Consider the following 21,447-nt stretch of genomic DNA (forward strand, 5'->3'; position numbering starts at 1 on the left):
TGGATGGATGGATGGTTGAATGGATAGATGGATGGAAGGATGATGGATGGGTGGTTGGTTGGATAGATGGATAAATAAATGATGGATGGGTGGTTGAATGGTTGGATGGATGGATGGATGGATGGATGGATGGATGACAGACAGACAGGCAGGCATACATACAGACAGATAACAGCTGATATAGATGTAGATATAGGTCTGAAAAGTGATTGGGATATTTAGTTAAAAGCCCCATAAGTCAACAGCCAATCTTAGAAAGCACATATATATGTAACATGGGTCTGAAGGATAGCTCTCTAAGATTTTCCACTTGAGCTTCTCAGTGCCACTCTTGATGATTCTCCTGTCATCTATGGCACCATCACGAAACATTCCCAACATCAGAGATTTTGACCAAGCCACAATTCCAAGAGTATCAATGCACTCTAGCCATAAGTTACTTCTACAGCCTACTAATGACCAGAGTAATGGTCTACTGCTGTTTTCTTTCTGGCCCATGAACTACAAATTTGCCAATCTCTCTCTGTACAAATAAAACCTATTCTCTTAGACTGGTTTTTACCATCAAAAACAGCAATATGGGGGCTGGGGAGATGGCTCAGCAGTTATGAGCACTGACTGCTCTTCCAGAGGTCTTGAGTTCAATTCCCAACAACCACATGGTGGCTCACAACCATCTGCAATGAGATCTGATGCACTCTTCTGGTGTGTCTGAGGACAGCTACAATGTACTCATACACAAAATAAATAAATCTTGAAAAAAAAGACTGAGATATTAAATTTTTTAAAGCTTAATCTACTTCACTATAACTTAAGCAAATCCTATGACTGAAATGCAAATGAATCTAGATTCTATTCTGTGGTGTCCAGAGCCATAAACACTTGTCATTTCCAACTATATGGAAGGCAGACAGGTATATTGCTTTACACAAGTGTAAGACCAATCAGTGAGATATGGGTCAAAGGCGGACAGACAAAAAATTTTTCAAACGTTGAAAAGGAAGCCATGGAGAGAAGTGAGCAGGAAGGCAAAAGGATTGCAAGAGGGCCCAGGAGAGAAAATAGTAGATCACCAAGAATTAATATTATTTTCAAATGTCTTAATTAAAAGCAATATTTTGTGCTGCTTTAAAAAAAATAATAAGTTTCCAAGATCACGCAAAACTCACAATTCGAAGTGAACCAAATCTGAATAGACTGCATCAGTAGCTTCACAGCATCCAGGCTAAAGAAGAATTGCAAAAGCAAGAGAGCTCTGAGGTTTCCAGAGAAATGGGATATCCCCAAGTCTAATTCCTTCTTTTGTGTGAGTCACAAAGTCCAGATCTCAGTTCCAACCTCAGCCTCTACTTAACGACTATAACAGAGGACGGCCCTCTTCTCTATGCTTGCTTGCCTGATAACAGGAAAAGTCAAATAATGTCCCTTGTTTTGTATTTTGTGTAAAAATTACAGTGTTATATAAAGTAAAACAGGGCTACCTTCTTAGTAAAAATTTTAGGAAGTGCAGATTACATATACAATTTTCATATTAAATGGGATTATTCATTCAGTCAATATATAATAATTCTGCAACAGAATGCTTTTTCTGTTTTGTCTATAAATATTCAAAACAAAGTAACATGAAACTATTCATATGTTGGACCTCATCAAAAGAAGGAAGCAATCATCAGTAGGCAAGTAGAAATGCTCATTTAAATACTATCACTACTGTCTCTCTAATCAGAATCTTCTAATCAATTTACCAAGGTTATCCGTGGATAATTAGAAGCTTAGAAAATGTTTTCTTTAGAGTATATCTACAACACAAACATGAAAATCCATATTTAAGCAATTAGATGATACTTTAAAATCACAATTTCCATCACAATTAGCCCAAATTATGCAATACATTTGTAGGTTTTAGTATTGTTTTTTATAATTTGCTTGTCAATTGTGAAATTTTGAAATCACATAGACCATGTGAAACCACAAAAGAAAGAGCACCTTTTTATTTTCTCCAATGCATCATTTCTACATTGCTTACACACAGTTGTACAAGAAACACTGTTAGTTTCTATATAAAGATTTCCATAAATTTTTTACAGTTTCTATAAATGCATAAAAATTACTGGTTTCATTATAACCTGTGTTTCAGTGCCAGTAGAAAATAAAATTACTTGTGACTCTATTGGTAATCTGTAGATTCAGGGGTGGGCAGGTGTACACAGACACCTCTTTCCAGGGCACTCTGACACTATTTCATCAAAATCTATATGTGCACTTGGTGAAAAAAAACTTCTGGTATCCTCAAATCTAATCATCACTGTTAGAACAAATGGGCTATAAAAAGCACAAAATTGTGAGAAAAAGGTAATTGTATGTTTGATGATAAGAATCATATTATGACTAGTATGCCTTAAAATCATTTGTAATGCCTGTTTCGCTTGATATACTACAATGCTACTTATGGAAGTATCAGATAGGTTACTTTATCATTATTTCATAATATCTTATACCATACATCAATAACTATTACCAAATTTTAATCTGAAAGAATACGTACTGTTTTGAGTCCAATATTGGGCTTTTGAGGTAAGTAGCAACCATTTGCAAAAATGTAAATTTAACTACTGTCTTACTCTTAATTCAATTAGTATTCATTAAAATGGTGCTAACACAATAAAGTTTTATCAATTCTTTCCATAATTAGAAATGAACAGAGTAAACAAAATGTCAAAAATAAAAAATGCACCTGGTTGACGATAGAACTATAGTTTTATTCATGATTCAAAAAATGCTCCTAGCTTTTCTTATATCCTGAGTCTGACTGGCATGCTATCTCTGAGAACTGAGAGGGCTACATTATACTGCTTATAGTTGGAGGCTGAAAAGAATAAACTTTCCTCATACCCAAAGTAAGCCCAAATCCATCCTCAATTTCATAACCATAACACTTTAAAATTTGCCTTTTTTTATTATATATTTATGAGAGAGATAAGTTTTTCATCTCACAATAAGCTGTTGGAAGGAATTATTTTCAAAAGTATAAGATCCTTTTTTAAGTCAGAACCCTACCACTGTTGATATTTTAGTATTTAAACTATTAAGCTTAAACAAAAGAGTGAGTAACATAAACTCTAAAAAGCCCTTGCTTATCCCATTTTTGTTGTTTGTTTTGCTCTTTTAAAACATATAGGCATTGTACATCTTCCAGGAATTAACAAAGCCTTGATTCTCAGGCTTAAAAATAGCAGGCTTACTAGATTTTTAGTGAAATATTGAGTGGTACAGTGATTTAATGGTTTTAAACTATACATGTCATTGTGGTCTGACTGTGTCACAGACAAGTTAAAGAAGGAAAAAAATGGGGCACAGAGAGATCACTTTGTCAGTAATTATAATCAAGAGCCCTACACTGTGGCTCAGGCTGCTCATTACTTCTTCTTTCTGTATCAAGACCCTTATTTACATTTCAGATTACATTTTTTATGAAACAGTAAGATCTATCAGAGCTGAGAGGACTGAAATAATGAGGGGAAAACATTTTAATAAAACGTGTTGGGTCTGCATTACTTCCGTGACAGAAAGAAAGGCTTCCTCTATAGTGATGGATCATTTATTCTGCTTCTAAACGAGAAGCAAAAAGATGAAACTGATGAACTTTTACTGCCCATTTGTCTTTAGCAGACAATTAAGACAGAGAAGATCAAAATGGATTATCATGCCATGCAGACAACTGGCCCAACAGTAATACATCTCTGAGACCACAGATTTGTAACTCTCTTTTATCCCTCCCCTTTCTTCTTACTTCTTTTTCCACTCTAAAGGCAGTGCTAGCTTTGTGGCTCAAGGAGAGCCAAAAGGCTGGTCATCATTATTCAGTCACAGATGTCAATCTAACCTCCCTTTTTTCTCAGTTTCTAAAGCAGTGAGGCACAATAATTTGTGACAGATTCTTTTACTGTAAGGTACAAAGAACACACAGAATAAAACATCTAGCATCAGCCAGCGTCTCTGATCAAGTGTGAGGGAACATGGAAAATACACTATATGTAAAAACAAGCTATGGTAGTTTAGGCGAATGAGAAGAGGATACAGGAGGGAGAGGGTACGGGGATGAGGGAACCAGAGTTTTCACATCCACCCACACAGTAATAAGCACTATATTGGATGGAGAATTGTCTTAAATATTCCTTAAGGACTATAACATAAATGTTTTAATATCTGAATTGCTGTAGTTAAAGTTTACACATAATAGAAATATTTCCAAGAATCTTTTATAATGGTATATGGGAGAGACAGATAATTTGAATAGTATACCGGAGAGACATAATTTGGTTTGCTCAAACAAATGATAATGTGAACAAAGCCTATGAATTTAGAATGTAATGATTTTTAAAGGCAAATAAAAATAAGCATTCTTCATTCTCTTCCACAGTATATATAATTCCTCAAGTACATTTTTGGGAAGTTGAAAATAATAGCTTCAAAAACCAAGTAGAAATGTCTCATTTCCTGAGTTGTTTGGAGACAAGAAGAGAAAGTATATATCTTAAAAGTTTGAGAAGATGCTAAATAAGACTATGTTGTGCACATTCTTATAGGTTTCCCTTAACCCACATATCTGGGTTTCAGATCCAACATTGTGTCACTCCACCAAACAAAGGAGCCAGACATGTCTATCCTGTGAACACCTTTAAAGATAACCACAGCCATTATGCCATACATACTTACTTTAATTTTAATCATACAGGAAGTGTGTGTAAGGCCAACTATTGGCAAGGGAAAAGGACTAAATTTACTATACAGTTAACATCACATTAGTCAACTGGACTCCACAAGCAATGCCAGTGCAGAAAACAGAATTTTTCTGTGGATACTCATATGCATGTATAGCATACACACAGCCTCCTCAAACACATGGGGAATACACACATGTACTTAGGAGAATGAACACAATGCTAAAACTCCTGATTGTTCCAGTAGTTTCTTCTGAGCAGTAAAATACTGGAATGGTTTGAATTATCTTTGTGCTTCTTAGGCTTTACTTTTGCTTGACCTCTACTTTCTAGAGTTTTGTTACAAACGTATTACCTACGCAATTTCTAAAGTTATATACTTGAAAAAACTCTTGTCACTCAACTTCTTTCAGAAGCAGTAAGAAACTCTTTAAAGGACCAGATGGAGATGGTACCCATATTGTTCTAAGTCTCTCCCTGAATAATGCAGATCAGGAATCACAAAGGTTATTTACCTACTTAAAATATATAAGAACAATCATTTCCTTAAGAGTTATGACTATCAGTGAATTACAAACAATAGTTTTTCATCCTATAATTACTTAATAGGATTTTATTAAAGTCCTATAATCTTTAGATTATATTTTTTAACTAAAAGAACTTAATCTAATAGCAACTTAAAGCATGATTAAAAACTTTACCAGATGACGAAGAGGTGAGGTAAGATTTTAATTTATTTTTAAATTTTATTTTAATCTTAAGGTCAGACAAAAGCAAACCAGAAGGACTCTCCTAAATTCTTATCTCCCAAAGCCTTATTATAAAATACACCATTGAATAGCTTATATGCCTGGTCACACTGTTACCATTTTCAAAAAGACTGGAATACACCTTGCTCTCTCTATGAGAGGCCACAATACAAAGATGCCCTGAATGGTTCTTTCCCATGATATTTACCCTCACTCAATGACTTGGAAAAGAAAACCATGAATGAATGCATCAGGAACAAGCTTTGTACACAATATTCCTTGTGTGAAAGCTCTGATAAAGTTGTCAAAGATGAAGTGTAATAGCATTGTTGTTAATGATGCCTTTTTTAATATTTAAAAAGTATGTCAAATTGCAAATTTGAACTAAAAATGCAATGAGCCAAATAAAGCTACAAAGTGCCTTCCGTATTCCTTGGGGTAGAAAATTGAGAATCAATGTATAACCTGGAACCAGTTATAAAAAGAAGAGAGACATGAGACTGTTGGCAAAGTGCTGTAACTTTAAAAAGTGAAGGAACTACCTGTGTAGCATCAATATTCCCTCTCATGGGCAGCACTACTTTCTCCCTACAAGCACCTTCTTATGACGACAGACAGTGTCACCTCTATTGCACATCGTTAAAAACCTCCCTCCCTTTTTGGTTATACTGCTTGTCTACTTAAATAGCATACTTCAAAACAAAAACAACAACAACAAAAAAAACCACTTCAGCTTTCAGGAAGCTCTGAAAGAATTTCCCACTAACCCATATGCAGCAACACACCTAAGATGGTATCTCTGGTTTAGTTGCTAGACAGAGCCCTCTGAAGGAAACACCCCAAATCTAGCATTAATACTTTCAATCCCACTTCACTGTGCTTTACTTTTTGTCTTTGGTTCCTAATTATCATTTCTATTCCTTTCTAAAACTTCATTTATCTCTTTCAGTTAAAAAGAACAGTAATAATATGTTGAACAACTCTGAAATAAATTTTGTCATGTAAAAAATTAATTACGCATTCCAAACCTGGTCACTGTAGTCCTCCGGGAATTGCCTCTGCACCTCAGGATCTGTAAATAATTGACAGATAATATTAATTGGCTTTGGATTAGTGAGCAAGCAGAGGATCACACATTAATATTTGATCAGAAGATGATAGCAGCCCTGGCAGGGGATCCAAGGGGGGCAGCTGAGGCTGCTATGTTGATGAGCACAGGAAGGCCTCAGCAAGGCACTCCCATTGCCCTCCTCCAGAAATACAAAAAAGAAAAATTTTAAAGGCCTGATGCTTCTGTTAACTTTAGACTATTACCTAATGTGAAAATCTTGCCAGCTGCAAATTGCCCTCAATATTTTTTCCAAAGAAAATGAGTCTTAAACCTGCTTGACTTTTCTTCTCTAATCAGCAGCCTTCTTTTCATCGTTACAGATGTTGGCCTGATAAACCTTAAGTACCAGACACAGACTTGGGAGAAAAGGACAGCAAGGGAAGAATTCTTTCAAGGAACAAATGTAAAAGTCAGCACTTTGGAAAATAAAACATATCCCTCCCCAAGTGCTTATGAAAACAAAGACACAACTAGGGAAGTTTCCTTCAAAACAAAAGCAGCACTTCTGGCCTGTCAGTATAAAATCAAATATTATAAGAAGTGACGTAATTAGGCTTAGGTAGAAAGTATAAAAATATAAAGGAGAAAATATCTCTTCTGACCACCTCTGAGTTACTAAATGAGTCGCTTCATTCTTAAGTTGTAACTATAAGACAATGCTAAGTCCGTTAAATCAACACAGGCATGTCCTGTGTAAAAGCTAATAGCATTCCAACTACAACCTATTAGGAAAGCATGTAAGCTTTTCAGCAAGAAAAAGATTTGGGGGCTGGAGAGATGGCTCAGCAGTTAAGAATACTGACTGCTCTTCCAGAGTTCAGTTCCCAACATTCACATAATAACTCACAACCATCTGCAATGGGATCCTCTGATGGTCACTTTTGATATGTCTGAAGGCAGCTACAGTGTGTGTGTGTGTGTGTGTGTGTGTGTGTATTAAACACATAATTTAAAAACAAAAGATGTGGCTCCTCAGAGATATGCTGCAAGGGGATGGGGATAGACAGAATAGTGTATATGTTTTGGAAATCATCTATCAATACAAAAGGCAATGTTTAGCGATCTCCCATCTAACAATAATCTCACAGTACACACTGCTTGTTTTTTCATTTGTGTCTTTAAAAGATACACTGAAATGCTAATTGACTTCCCTGTGAACATGAATCCTTTCAAAAGTTCAAATCTTTCAAATCACAATTCTTCAAGAAAGATCAAATATAGGTGGGTGAACTAAACTTAATTTAAAATTTTTGAAGTATGTTTAAAAATCATAAAAGCTATTAGATTTTTTAAGTCTAGGATTGCCCCCAAAGAACAGAAATACACATACCAAAAGTATTGTTCCCCACATAGGTAGTAGTATATAATGCAGACCATTTTTGGCCTCTTTGGGTGTGTTCTACTTAGCTTCGTGATGAATGGCTACTATTACAGAAAACCATGACCAATCAAAATGCAGAATTTGAATCCCAATCCAAACAGAGACAACTCCCACACATTAAGCTCAGAGAACACTGCAGAACAGTGGGCTGAAAGATTATAAGAGCCAAAGAATCAGGGAGTTTGCTGTGAGACTGTGTCTACTACTAACCCTAGAAGCTGCACCCATAAAGTCTCACCAACATGACTGCCTAAACATGAGCCAAACCTGTACAACAACCAACAGGCATGCAAAGGTGAATGGAAAAAAGACCACAAGGCCTCAACTCTACCCAAAGAATTGCACACAACTAAGAAATACTGGGAGTGAGAGAAAATCTTCCACAGGGAAGAGTACACCTACTGGTTATCCAATGCTAAGTCCTGAAAACATATATATACAAGTAACATTATAAAGACTGAGCAGGTTATATTTAGGAATATATACCTATACCTATACCTATACCTATACCTATACCTATACCTATATATATATATATATATATATATATATATATATATATATATATAAAATGTGTGTGTATATGTATACACATATAACAAGTTAATGAAAAGAGTCCATGAACTTGAAAGAAAGCAAGGAAAAGTATATAGGAGGGTTTGGAGAAATGAAAGAGAATGAGGAAATGATATAATGAAATTATAATCTCAAAAATAAAAGAATAAAAATGAAATTTATAAAAAGACAAGTGAAAATCACCTCTTTACCTTGGCCATCAACTAAGACTAATGGTGTCTAGGTTGTGAGCTGGAGAGTTTTAGAGTAATATTCCCTGCAGCACCACTGGGGGCTCCCCTCCTGAGCCAGGTAGCAAAAGCAATGCCTGTCTTTGGCCTGTGGACTTGACTTACACAGAATTCTACTCTCTTGAGATATGAGGCCAGAGGGCACTGGCTAAGTTAGCAGTAAAGTCTAGATTTAGTATCTCTTATCCAAAATGCTTGGGACCAGAGTCTTAAATATTTTTAGGTTTTCATATTTCTGGAATATTTGTATTGACTCTATGGGCTGAACATTCTTTACCTAAAATCCCAACATCTGATGTCGGAGTATTTCAGATCCATACATGTTCAAACTGTGTGGGGTCTAACAAAAAAAGTTAGCAGCAAGATGTGTTAGACAGCCCAAGAGACCTGGTGGGTGGCTGAGATTTAAAAGAAGGAAGAGAAGGAAGAGGAGGAGGAGGAGGAGGAGGAGCAGCAGCAGCAGCAGCAGCAGCACAGTGACTATCATCACTGAAACAATCAAAACTGTCTGATGTTTTAGTCTAGAAACAAACTCAAAAGCAGCAGTTCTGTGTCACTGAGAGACACAGCCAACCAGAGGGTAGAAAGCCAGAGTCACCCACAACTTGCTCCTTTTCTCCCAAATGCCATGTGGTTAATGTAATTCTTCAACCAGAAAAATTCATTCATATAACTGCACATTGGATCTTTACTAGCATGCCTTCTTTCTTGAAGTAGTTATACTTCTTGGGGATTATAATATCAGCAGAAACAATGGTATATTCTTCAAACTTTCTTATTTATATGTTAGACAAAGTCCTTAAATCTCTTTTTTAAACCTATAGTGATAACAATATTAATAAGAAACATATTAGTTTAAATTGATATTTTAAATTATATATATATATAATTTATATATGTATATATTAGACTAGAATCAAGAAAAGAATATAGATGGAACAGTTTAACACACTAAAAGTGAAGAAGGCCAAGGCAGCCAGTAAGAAGGCCGTCCCAAGCACATTACAGCAAACACTGCTTCAACAGTTGGCAGCATCTGCTCCAGGGCCATCCCTAAAGTGAGAGTCCCAGATTATAACAGAACAATGTTCCAGGACAATACACCCACTATTATTTACTACAATTCAAGCATAAGACTTTTGTTTAGTTTTCTTTAAGGCCCCAGAGGTTTACAGAAAGCAAACTTCATGGGTCCTTAACATTCTCTAAAACAATACTTTTTTTAAAGCCATTGCTTTTTAATACCAAAGTCCAATCTATAATGTTTCATTTAATTAGTTCAAAGATCCAGTGTGACAGCTGATAAAACTATGAAAGCCATTTGGTAAAACTTAAGACAGAGACTGCAAACAATTTATTTGTCTTAAAACATCTATTTTGCACAAGAGGCTGCAATGTTTTTTCACATTGAGTTGATCAGGATGCCATAATGTCACCAAAATACTGACACTGGAAACATGTGAGTTACAAAGGTCCAAAGACAATCTGCTTTTCTCAAGAAACACAACCCCCGCCTTACTAACACTTTCAGCATGGCACATACAAAACATAGCACCCTGCAGTTAAGCAAACCGCCTTTAAATTTTCTGTCTGGCAGCAATCCACATGCATGTCTGTATGTTTTTACAAGAACTCTATGTATTTCATTGCGTCAGCTGCATTTCTTTGAGTTTTAAATGGTCTGGGAACATTTTATAAAATGTTCTATATATTTATATGGAAAATAATGCACACTGGAAAACAGCATCAGTCTGATATTTACATATCTATATTTTATCCACCATCTAGTGCTGTAATCTCTAATGTTCCAAAACACCTTTTCACTCAGAAACAAAGCACCAAGTGCAGAGTCACCAACCAGCTAACCCTTCATGAGAAAATCTTCAGGTCTGAGTAACACCACGAAAGAGCACAAGCAAACAGTGTGCTGATGCAGGTGGCCATAAGAACAGTAGAAAGTATATGTCAGCCTTTTCCCTGAGAACTAACTGTCTCTCAAACAGAAAATTGAAAACATAACAACATAACGCTTTTCTTTAACCTCCTGTCCTGGCAACTTCTGATTCAAATTTAAGTATCAATTATATTACTTCGCAGGTAAACACTTTTCTTTTGTTATTGTTGTTTTGAGACAGTTTTCCTGACTGTCTTGGAACTCACAATGTAGACCAGGTTGGCCTCAAAATCATAGAGATTCTCCTGCCTCTGCCTCCTGGATGCTGGGATTAAAGGCATACACTACCATACCCAGCAAAAAAACACTTTTCAATTATTTTTTTTACTTCTGTATTTAAAATACCTTGTCAACGACACAGATCATCTGATAAAAGTCTACACATCATTGTTCAGAGTTCTTGAGAGGAACAACTGACAGAATAAATCTATATCTATGTATCTATTTAAAAAAAAAAAAAAGAGTCCACACATCTTTTAACTAAAAGAGGCTCCTGACAAGGTTCCATCTCACAGCAGTATAAAGGACAGTGCCTTTTCGCAGCAGCATAATCACTACAAGTCTGTCTCCACAATAATATCATTTTTCATAAAGGCCACAAGACAAAACTGTCATAGTGTGGGACTCTCAGCAGTACAATTTCACTCCAGCAGAAAACATAGCTATGCTGGAAACAGAGAGCTCCAGAAAGAAAAGACTGGCCTTCTTCATTCTCAACAACCTATGTTTTCTAGTCTCCAACTATACATACTTTTAAATCTTTAATAACATATACCAGATTGCCACAGGATGTTTAATTAATAGAACAAGAATTTGGGCAAGACTCACTGGAAAGGTGCTATAAATTATTTTATAAAGCTCCCAAACCCTTGCATTTGCCTTAGGCTTAAAGTTCCTAGAAAGCCTGGTAGACAGAGTTTTAACAACAAAAATACAAAATAAATAATAAAAGTGCTGTGGTTATATGTGAGGTCTCATTTGCACATTGGTAACTAGTATATAAGCACACACACACACAGATTATTCCATATTATTTCTGGTTCTCTCTACCTCACCCATGGCTAACTACATCTGAAGAAAGCATGGTATATTTCTAATTGATTTTTGAAAAGTATGCTGACATATTTTGTATGAAATGTATAACAACTAACTAAATGTTATCAACTTCCATAACTGGGCTCTCTGGAGGCTCTAAAAGAAGCTGCTCCTGTTTCAGTTCCCTCTGATCCTACACTGCTTTCACTTTTAACATATTAGGGATCAAGGCAGAAAAACTTAGACTTAATGCCTACTGAACTGTCCAATCTTTGTCTCTAGGATGTCTCAGGCAATAAAAGACAAACTACTCAACACCTTTGATTCTTATAATCATAAAGGCCTGCCCTTTAAAAGTCAGGGTTTAAACATAAACTATCAGCCATATAATCTCATTGCTGGATTTCATGGAGTTTAAGATACTATCTTTCTCTCCTACAACCATAAATGCTAATCCAAGCTATAATCAGATTTAATTTTCCAGATGAGAAGATGGGAATCTGCTGCAAACAGGGTAATCATATACTCTACTGTTCTTTCTCTAATGGTATTTTTCCAATTTTATACACCAAAACTATAGGCGAAGAAAATAGTCCAAGAAATTGTAACCGCTTTTTAGGATCAACTCACTCTTTCTCTAAACATGTTTAGAAGTAAAATTTATGTTCAAGAATCCTGCCAAGACTCGATGTCCCAGTATAAGGAAATAATATCAGGGCCGGGAGGTGTGTGGGTGGGGAACCGGGAAAGGGAATAACATTTAAATGTAAATAAAATATATCCAATTTTAAAAAGACCAAAAAAGAGAATTATTTGTATAATGGGAAGCTGAAAGTTTCCTGAGAGTGTGATTATAAACTAAACTGAGCCAAATAAAAAGCTTCAAAAATGGACATTCTCATTAAACCCATTAAAGCTACAAAAACTTACTATGCTTACTTTATAACCATAAAATACTCAAATTGTTGGTTTAGCATTTTAAGTGAACATAATTATTCTAGCAATGCACTCATTTCTATCATAGTTAAATCTTACCTATTAAAAAGTCACATTTTAAAAGGAACATTTTAAATACTTTATATAGTTTAAAAATCAGTTTTCCTTTTCTTGAGGATGAAACAGGAAGAGTTTGTCATATTTTTATGTTTTAAGTTAAAAATTACTAGTCCTAAAATGGAAACTGATCCTAAAACCTCAGAAGAGTATAAATAAATAACCCACTAATGAGAAAAACAATATCTCTAATTTTTTCAAATGAGTATTTATATGGTTTCTGTATCCCAATTGTAAAATAATTTTATCACCTACTACATGTATTCACTTATTGCTCTGAAACATGAAAACCATATGGCATAAAACACTGAGCTGATTTTTCACCATAACTCAAGTCTAGCAAGCATTTCCTCTCACACTGGAATCTCAAATTCAGTTACATACTAGTTCACAGCAGCCAGTCTGATAACAAAGACTAACATCTATTTAAAAAAAAATAGCGCTTCTCAGTGAAGAACAGAAAACACACCTCTGTGATAAGCAATAGAGCATTCACGTGTGGATTCCTCCTCAAACTAACATACTCTGCTCTTCCAACATACCCTGCTCCAATGTGGCTATTAATGCATAACAGCATACACTGACCTATTGTTTTCAGCTGTTGGAGTTATGAATGTAGTACAGTTACCAATTAAGTGAATCAACAAGTCCTAAATGCATCAGCTGCTCTGAAAATAATGAGTTCTTTGACATCACAGTGCAAAATTCAGAGAATTCATCTTGCTGTCTGGAGAAGGCTGAAATATTTTAACTGGAAAATGCCACTATTTATTGATAACTTAAAATGTGTCTCATAACTAACTTCACTTAAAAAAAAGAAATATAAGTCAGATCCTTAACAAAATTTATACCACATACACCCAAAGGGATGTTCTCAGTTAAGGTTATCATTTCCCCTACTACCTAGGCATTTACATTTAAATGGTTATAGTTTCTTTTTTACTTTGTTCAGAGTTTGAAACTAATTTCCAAGATCTTTCAAGCTGATCAATAACACATATAGACAGATGTCACCTTTTTAAATAGTTACTATTTCAGTTTTGTAGAAGTTTTCTGCGAGTTACAATTTATTTTATTGTAGCTTGATATTATTCTCAGCAGTACTGGGAATGGAATCTGGGGCCTCAGGCATGCAAACCAAGTACTCTACCACTGAGCTAAAGCCTTGGCCTTATCCTGTTCTTTTGAACAAGTAACCAAAATGTCACATTTTTATGTCTATATAACTATTTTAGACTTAAATTACAGCTGTGTCTTTTATACATCAAAGGTGGTATTATTGCATATTTTATAGATATCTAACATCTGTGATTGTGTGGGGGAAAGAGACAACTTAATTATTTACTCAAAAGTATTGCTAGAGTGCCAGCTATATATCAGGAGTACTGTCCCAGGCATGTTATACAACACTCTCACAACAGAGTCATCCTTGGGAACTGTCATGTCAGTTTTATTATAAATACAGCAATGGGTTTGCCTAGGGTTTTACCAACTTGTCCAACATTTAGAAGTCAGTATGCATTTTGTGGTACAAATGCTACATGTCCAGCCCAGGTGATGAACAAGCCCCCCACCCCAAGAGTTTAAATTTAACAGAGCATAAATTGAGAACAAAGTACTTAACAAGCAGCAGCCTTGGAGCTGATGAAGAGCTAAAGCAGGGATTAGCCTAGAGACTTGGAGCCTTGTCTAAAAGAGAAGAGAGGCAGGGAAGTGAGGGGAGTCTAGATCTAGATCAACAGTCCAGCCCATGAGGCCACACCCTCATTCTGAACAGAACACAGAACAGAGCCAAAGTATTTCATGGAGTCATGTCCCATGCTTTACTTAGCTCGCTTCCCACAAAAGTCTTTTCTGTTATAAATAAACAACAAATAGAATAGAAAAGAATAAGCTAATTAAATACCCTGTCTTGTCAAGCGGATAAAAAAGGCCTATTTCAAAACGGATGACCCAATTGAAGAAAAGCCTTTGACTGCCATGGGCTTCCTAAGATCATGTTGGCATGTTGTAAAAACACAATAAATATTAATTGCTGGGATATTGTTAACCCCAAAGGAGAAATAAGCAAGCACTATGAGTGAAATGACTATAGACATATAGGTGTACCTCATACTGGAAATATGGGTGTTCCTGAAGTAAAATTTTATAAACCCTATTAAAAATGTTCCCATTGCCTTCCAATACTTACCTAGACTGCTATAATTCTCTAAGATCCGAGTTTCTCTATGTTCAATGATTGTAGATCTTCGAGCCACCATTTATTTATTTGCCTCCTGGCATCTGTTTGCTAATGATCTGTAAACATCGTGCACTAGGGACCATCCAGATTTTCAAAAACCCTGAGGTGAGTCTTTGTGAACTGAAGCCTCTTTCTGTTCCTTTCTTTGCTTTTTGAGTTTGCAAACTTAGTTTTAGACAAAGAATCCCACTCAAAACATCTACAGAATTATAACCCCACTAGCTACCACTTTCTGGGTGCCTAGGCACACCAACCATCACTTCAGGAAGTTTAACCTTGTTTAACAAAAACGACCTTGCAAAGTTTAAAAAAGAAAGAAGGGGGGGGGGGAGAAAAGTATCTATATTATAAATACAAACTGTGAAGCTCACTGGGAGCAAATCAACAGTTAAGTAACAGAGGCAGGATTCCCTGAGGGCCCTTCAAATACCGAAGAATCCAGTGCTAGCTTTCTTCTTTGGCTTTATTTATTTACATGCTCCTGTTGATCTGTTTTCTCATCATTACTGCGACTCAACAATAAGACTACATCTGGACAAATAACATGTTGCCATAAAACAGGCCTCAGCAGACTTTGAATGAGAGCTTTCCAGCTCCTCTACTTCCACTCCTTTGCCAAGTTCAGGATATAAAGAAAATGGTTCCAAAATAATTAGCATTCAGCTATAACAAAAACAATATTTAAAAGATGAATTCATGTTCAAAACTTAGAAGAATTTTTAAAGTTAGAGGTTATTCTTGTATCATCAATGAGAAAACTTTTTGCCATAAACAAACAAACCATAAGGAAGTTTTTTTGGGGGGGAAAAAAAGGTTTTTCTGGCTCAAGGAAATATTTCCAAGGACCTCTAAATAACACTGAGAACTTGAGAGACTGGACCAAACTAAAGCACACAAGGTAAATAATAAAAGGTGTTATCTCTGCAAGCAGAGCTGTTACCAAGATATTCTTAGACACAATGACTCACCGGCAATCCAAGCACTCAGGAGACTAGGGAAGGAGAGTTAAGAGTTTAAGCCTAGCTTGGGTAAACAGAGAGCTCCAGACCAGCCAAGCTGGTTGATGAGATTGTCTCAAAACAGTCAAAGTAGAACACATTTCTTCATGGAGTGATTCTCTACCCTGGGAAAACTACTGCCTACCCCTAGCTGTACCATCAGAGAATTGGTACCTAACCACAGGTTTTTAAACTAAAATATATGTAACATAAAATTTACAGTTCCAAGGGTTTTCAGTGTGCATCACCAAGCACTGAGTACACTCACTGCTGCTTCAACAGTTACCACTTGTCTCCAGAACATCTCCTTTCCCAGCTGAAGCTCTGAACCAATTAACTACCACCTCTTCTTTTTTCTTTCCTTTTTTTTTTTAATGTATGAGCACATGTGCATGCATGTGTGTGTGTGTGTTTATTTGTGTGCGTGTGTTGTTTCTTTGTTTGTTGTTTTATTTTTTGAGACAGGGTTTCTCTGTGTAGCTGTCCTGGAACTCACTCTGTAGACCAGGCTGTCCCTGAACAAAAAGATCCCACCCACCTCTGCTTCCTGAGTGTTGGGAACAAAGGTGTGCACCACCACCTCTTCTTTATTCCTTCTTCCCATTTGACTTTGTACCTCTATTAACTAATGTGACTAGGCAGCCCAAGTAAGAAGAATCATGCATTATTTGTCCTTTTGTAATTGGTATGTTTAATGTGGTCTTCTAATGACTTTAAAGTCTGTGCTATAATATAGGTACTGACTGCTTTCCTCTTAAAAATGAACACTACTCTGCATCTATAGGCAGGCATACTGTCTACCTCCTATCCCATCAATGGAAGCTTGGGTTGTTTTCCTTTTGCCTGTTGTATATAACACACTATAAAATTTAGATGTACAAACTTCTGTCCAGTGCCTGCTTTTACTGCTACTAGGTATATGTCCACTAAAATTATTGCATAATGAAATTCTATCTTAAAATTTTTAGCCATCCATGGTGACCTAGGCCTTTAATCTCAGTATACAGTAGGCAAAGGTATGTAGATCAGCATGATCTACAAAGAAAATCCCAGGCCACTAGGGCTACATAGTGAGACACTGTCTCAAAACCAACAAACAAAACAACAACAACAAAATTTTGAAGACCTATACTCTCTTTCACATGCTTCAAGATCTTTTGCTATAAAACTGCTACTATGAGGAACTAGAGATGGCTCAGGAGTTACAGGCATTGGCTGCTCTTTAGAGGACCTGGGTTTGATTCCCAGCACCTATATGGCAACTTATAACCATCTGTAACTCCAATCCCAAGGGATCTGACATTCTCTTATGTGAACCAGGAATGCATGTAATTTGCAGACATATATGCAGACAAAACACTAAAACACATAAATAAACATATTTTTTTAACTGTCACCAAGAGTTTTAAGCCAAGTCATTATGAGCAACCCACCCAATTTCTGTTTTGTAACTATCAATCCCTAACACGAGCTAAATCAATTTCCTTTCCCAGAAAACACTGACATCTTTCTTTTTCTCATCTTCCAAATCAGAGTCTTTCAAACTATGTGCTATCACAAGGTATAGATAAGTGCTTATACGTATCAGCATTTAGCAACACTGATACCTTTTTAAAAATTTAAACACAAAGAACTGTGTCCACAATCAAAAAGTACAATAGATTTTAAATACAGCTGCCAAAGGACAAGCATAAGCTTATATAAACATACAGCATGCTCACATATAAATGTGTATATAATAAGCATGTGGCATATTCACATATGGTGTTCCTGAGCCTTTCAAGGACCAGCATCCACACTCCTTAGCAGCCTCTCCAGAGATGCACTTCTCATTCTTACTGCTATCCAAAGCTGGCTACTTCAGGAGAAACCTCTGGAAATTTCTTCTCTAGCCCTCCTCCCACTAGCCTGGTGGTAAAGTATATGTCCTCTTGTTGCCACTTCGAGCTATTCTTTCTCACTCTCTAAAGCTCAAACCTTTGCCCTTGGCTCCTCAGACTATACCCCACACCACTGTTTTACTGTTATACACTAATTCCAACGTCACTCCTACTTCCCAGAACCTGTACACACTCACTCTGACACTATTCCCACCACAGCTATTGGCTTACTGTCCATAACAGTTCGTCCAAATTCTGGGACTTTTCATTCCCTGGCTTCCTCTCCCCATAGTCTTGCCCAATCTCATCTACCCACTCTGGTATGCTAAACATGAAATATCCCACATAGACTCATGTGTTAAATGCTTAATTTGGTTCATGGTCCCTGATGCTTTAATGAGAAAGTTCTGGAAAATTCACAAGATGGGCCTATCTGCAGGAGCTAGGACACTGTATGAGTGCCTGTGAAGTTTGCAACTGCTCCTGCCTAGTTCCTACCTCTCTCTTCTCTGAGCTTCCTGTCCATCATGAGTTGAACCACTCCATATGTACAATGATGGATGTTACAATCTCCAGATGAGTTACAATCTCCATAATGTAAATTTACTGAACCTATGAGTCAAAAGTCAACCCTTTTTCTTTTGTTTTCTCATGTTTGTCACAACAACTAGAAAGGAACTAATAGCTATGCCCACGTTCATATGTTAAACTTTAGAGCACTGCTGCACTAAAACACCCTCAAGACTCCTGTTGCAAATGTCTCAGTGCCCAGAATGCCCTACTAACTTCTGTCTCAAGGTCCCTCAATCCCACATGTGTGGACACTCTCAGTCTTCCCACTGTTTTCATCTTCTCAGGTCCAGCTTCCTTCACCAACTTACCATCCATTATTAAAACTATCCCTTAATACATATCCTCTACTGTGTGCCCATGCCTCACTTTGTTTTTCTTACTTTGCTGAAGCCTAAACATTGTTAAATGTAGCTTTTCACCTGTCCCTTTATGGCTGACTGGGGCTGGGACAAGTATGCAACTGCACTACACTGACAACCTCACTGTACATTTACGAATAGCTGTTAGCTTCACTGTAACTTGATTAATTATGTAAGTTCAAAAAGGATTTTATATTTCTCAATATCACTTAAACATGACAAGTATAGCCAGTAATAAAAAAGAATATACTGGGTTGATTTTTATCACATGTGGGGAACAGGGGGCATGAAAAGAGATGATTCACCTTTATCCCACAAAAAAGTACAGTGGCTCCAAATAGATACCAGATCATCTAGCAAATAAAAGAAGCTACACAAAATCCAGGGAGCCAGGCATCACCAGCTTTCCTTTGTAGCTATCAAATACCAGGTTTCACAAGGACACAAAACAAACCTTTTACCTAGCCCTCAAAATTCACCATTCCACACACTAGCTTCCCCTATCTTTCCAAAGCTTATGTTAGAAAGGACTACCTGGTGTGTGCCTTTCCTAATAGCTGCAGTGGTAAGGAAAAGAAATGTCTCGCAGTTACCACCATGATCATTACTGAACCGGACTCAGAGAGGTATACCTGTAGAAGCCAACAAGAATTATTTCACAATTCATGATAAAGATCCCAAGTAACTGCACTACAGATCCTTTTTACACAGTGTTACATTTACCATGATGATTTAAATAACTCGTATCAAGCAGCTATATTCAAACTCTTTGTTCTCTTTAAAAAGAAATAGCACAGCATTTTAAATTAATGATATGCTTCTGAATACAATCCTATCAGGCATTTTTAAGGAGGTTCATAACAGGAACATTGATAATTTACCAAATAAATTCACTGCGATCAGTTCTATTCTAAAAAGTCACAGAAACTATTAGTATTAGTAAAAGCAAACGTTAATTTACTATTTTTACCCCTTCCTTCTCCAGCTATTTACTAGAACTTAACTCACAGAGAGTATCATTTTTAACAGTATTCTCTGAAAATGGTATAGGGCAACTACTGTATAATTATCTCCCAGGCTGCAAATTTTCACAATTTTGCATCCTTTATGGTGTACTTATATACACGAAAGAATGTAAACTCAATGGTCAAGTAAACAAAAAAGGTATTCTTTGGTTTCAAAACTTCATTAAGCATAATAAATTCAATTAGACACAGTATGAGGTTTTCCTGAAAGCCATACAATAATAACACAAGTATTGTATTGTTCAAATATTTTCATTGTTATACAAGCTTGTCACATTTCATTCTTAATAGGAACTGACTCAAAGAGATCTTGGAACAAAAGTATCCTAACCAAGCAGCAGTTCCCAAAGTGTCATGCTAAAAAAACACCACTCCTCAATTCACACAATTCAAACAATCAACCTTCAGACAATCGCTTCTTTATTATCAGAACAATGCATGCTACTTTTCTGTACCCAAGTGATGCTACCTTAAACAAATGAAAGGAAAACTGAAGATGCATTACCTAGTTTGACATCAACAACAATAACATACTTTAAAAATTGATAAATTACATATTATTCACTGAATGATAGTTTTGTGACTCTAACAATGATGCAACTTTACTAAGAGCAAACACATTAAAATTCCTTAAAGGAATTCCTAATGCTAACAGTCTTCGTTCAAAATTTAGTTCAAAAACTAAAATAATTTAACATATAAAAGACCAACTCCCATTACAGAAAAATATATATATATGGCTAAGCAGGAAATTAAATAATCAAAGTGAGGGTTCAAATAAAAGAGTACTTTAATTTTAGAAGGTACTATAAACAGCTATCTGGTTTTAAAATATTCCTTCAAGATATTGTTTACTCCCCTGTGGTGTCAAAGCAACTGATTGTATACAATCTAGGCACTGACTACAGATGTACCTTCTGTTTTCAATCAGCAAGAATTATGGACCAGAATAAGCAGAATTCCTAACTAGATAATCAGCAAATGTGTAAAAGTACACCACCACCCCTCCAAGCACATTTGACCACATAACTGTCTCAATAAATTCACGTGACTGACACTACCTCAGTGTAAGAGGCTGGGAAAAACCCTTTCCAACAAATGATCCCAGGAAACAAGCAGGAGTAGCTATTTTAATATCAAATAAAATAGATTTTCAACCAAAAGTTATCAAAAAAGATAAGTAAAGGAATATTTTACTCATCACAGGAAAAAAATCTATCAAGTTGAACTCTCAATCTTGAACATCTATGCTCCAAATACAAGGGCACCCACATTCATAAAAGAAATCCTACTAAAGTTCAAAGTATATATTGTTCCACACAATAATAGTGGGAGACTTCAACACCCTATTCTCATCTATGGACAGATCATGGAAACAGAAACTGAACAAGGACGCAGTGAAACTAGCAGTGGTTATGAACCAATTAGAATTAACAGATATCTACAGAACATTTCATTCTAAAACAAAAGAATATACTTTCTTCTCAGCACCTCACAGTACCTTCTCCAAAATTGATCATATAGTTAGTCACAAAACAGGCTTCAACTAATATAAGATCG

The 21,447-nt window shown here is 36.0% G+C and overlaps 1 protein-coding gene across 4 annotated transcripts in view; it reads right to left on the reverse strand.

The window, feature by feature from the left end:
* The window catches only part of DENND1A (DENN domain containing 1A), a 460,146-nt gene that overhangs the window by 335,811 nt on the left and 102,888 nt on the right, over positions 1 to 21,447 (reverse strand). For all 4 annotated transcript variants that reach the window (XM_080927212.1, XM_080927210.1, XM_080927211.1 and 1 more), the window contains exon 3: positions 6,499 to 6,542. In XM_080927212.1, the coding sequence (XP_080783338.1) occupies positions 6,499 to 6,542 (44 nt within the window). The remainder of the gene's footprint in view (positions 1 to 6,498; positions 6,543 to 21,447) is intronic.

The sequence above is a fragment of the Micromys minutus genome, assembly GCF_963924665.1.
Source record: "Micromys minutus genome assembly, chromosome: 13".
Classification (NCBI taxonomy): domain Eukaryota; kingdom Metazoa; phylum Chordata; class Mammalia; order Rodentia; family Muridae; genus Micromys; species Micromys minutus.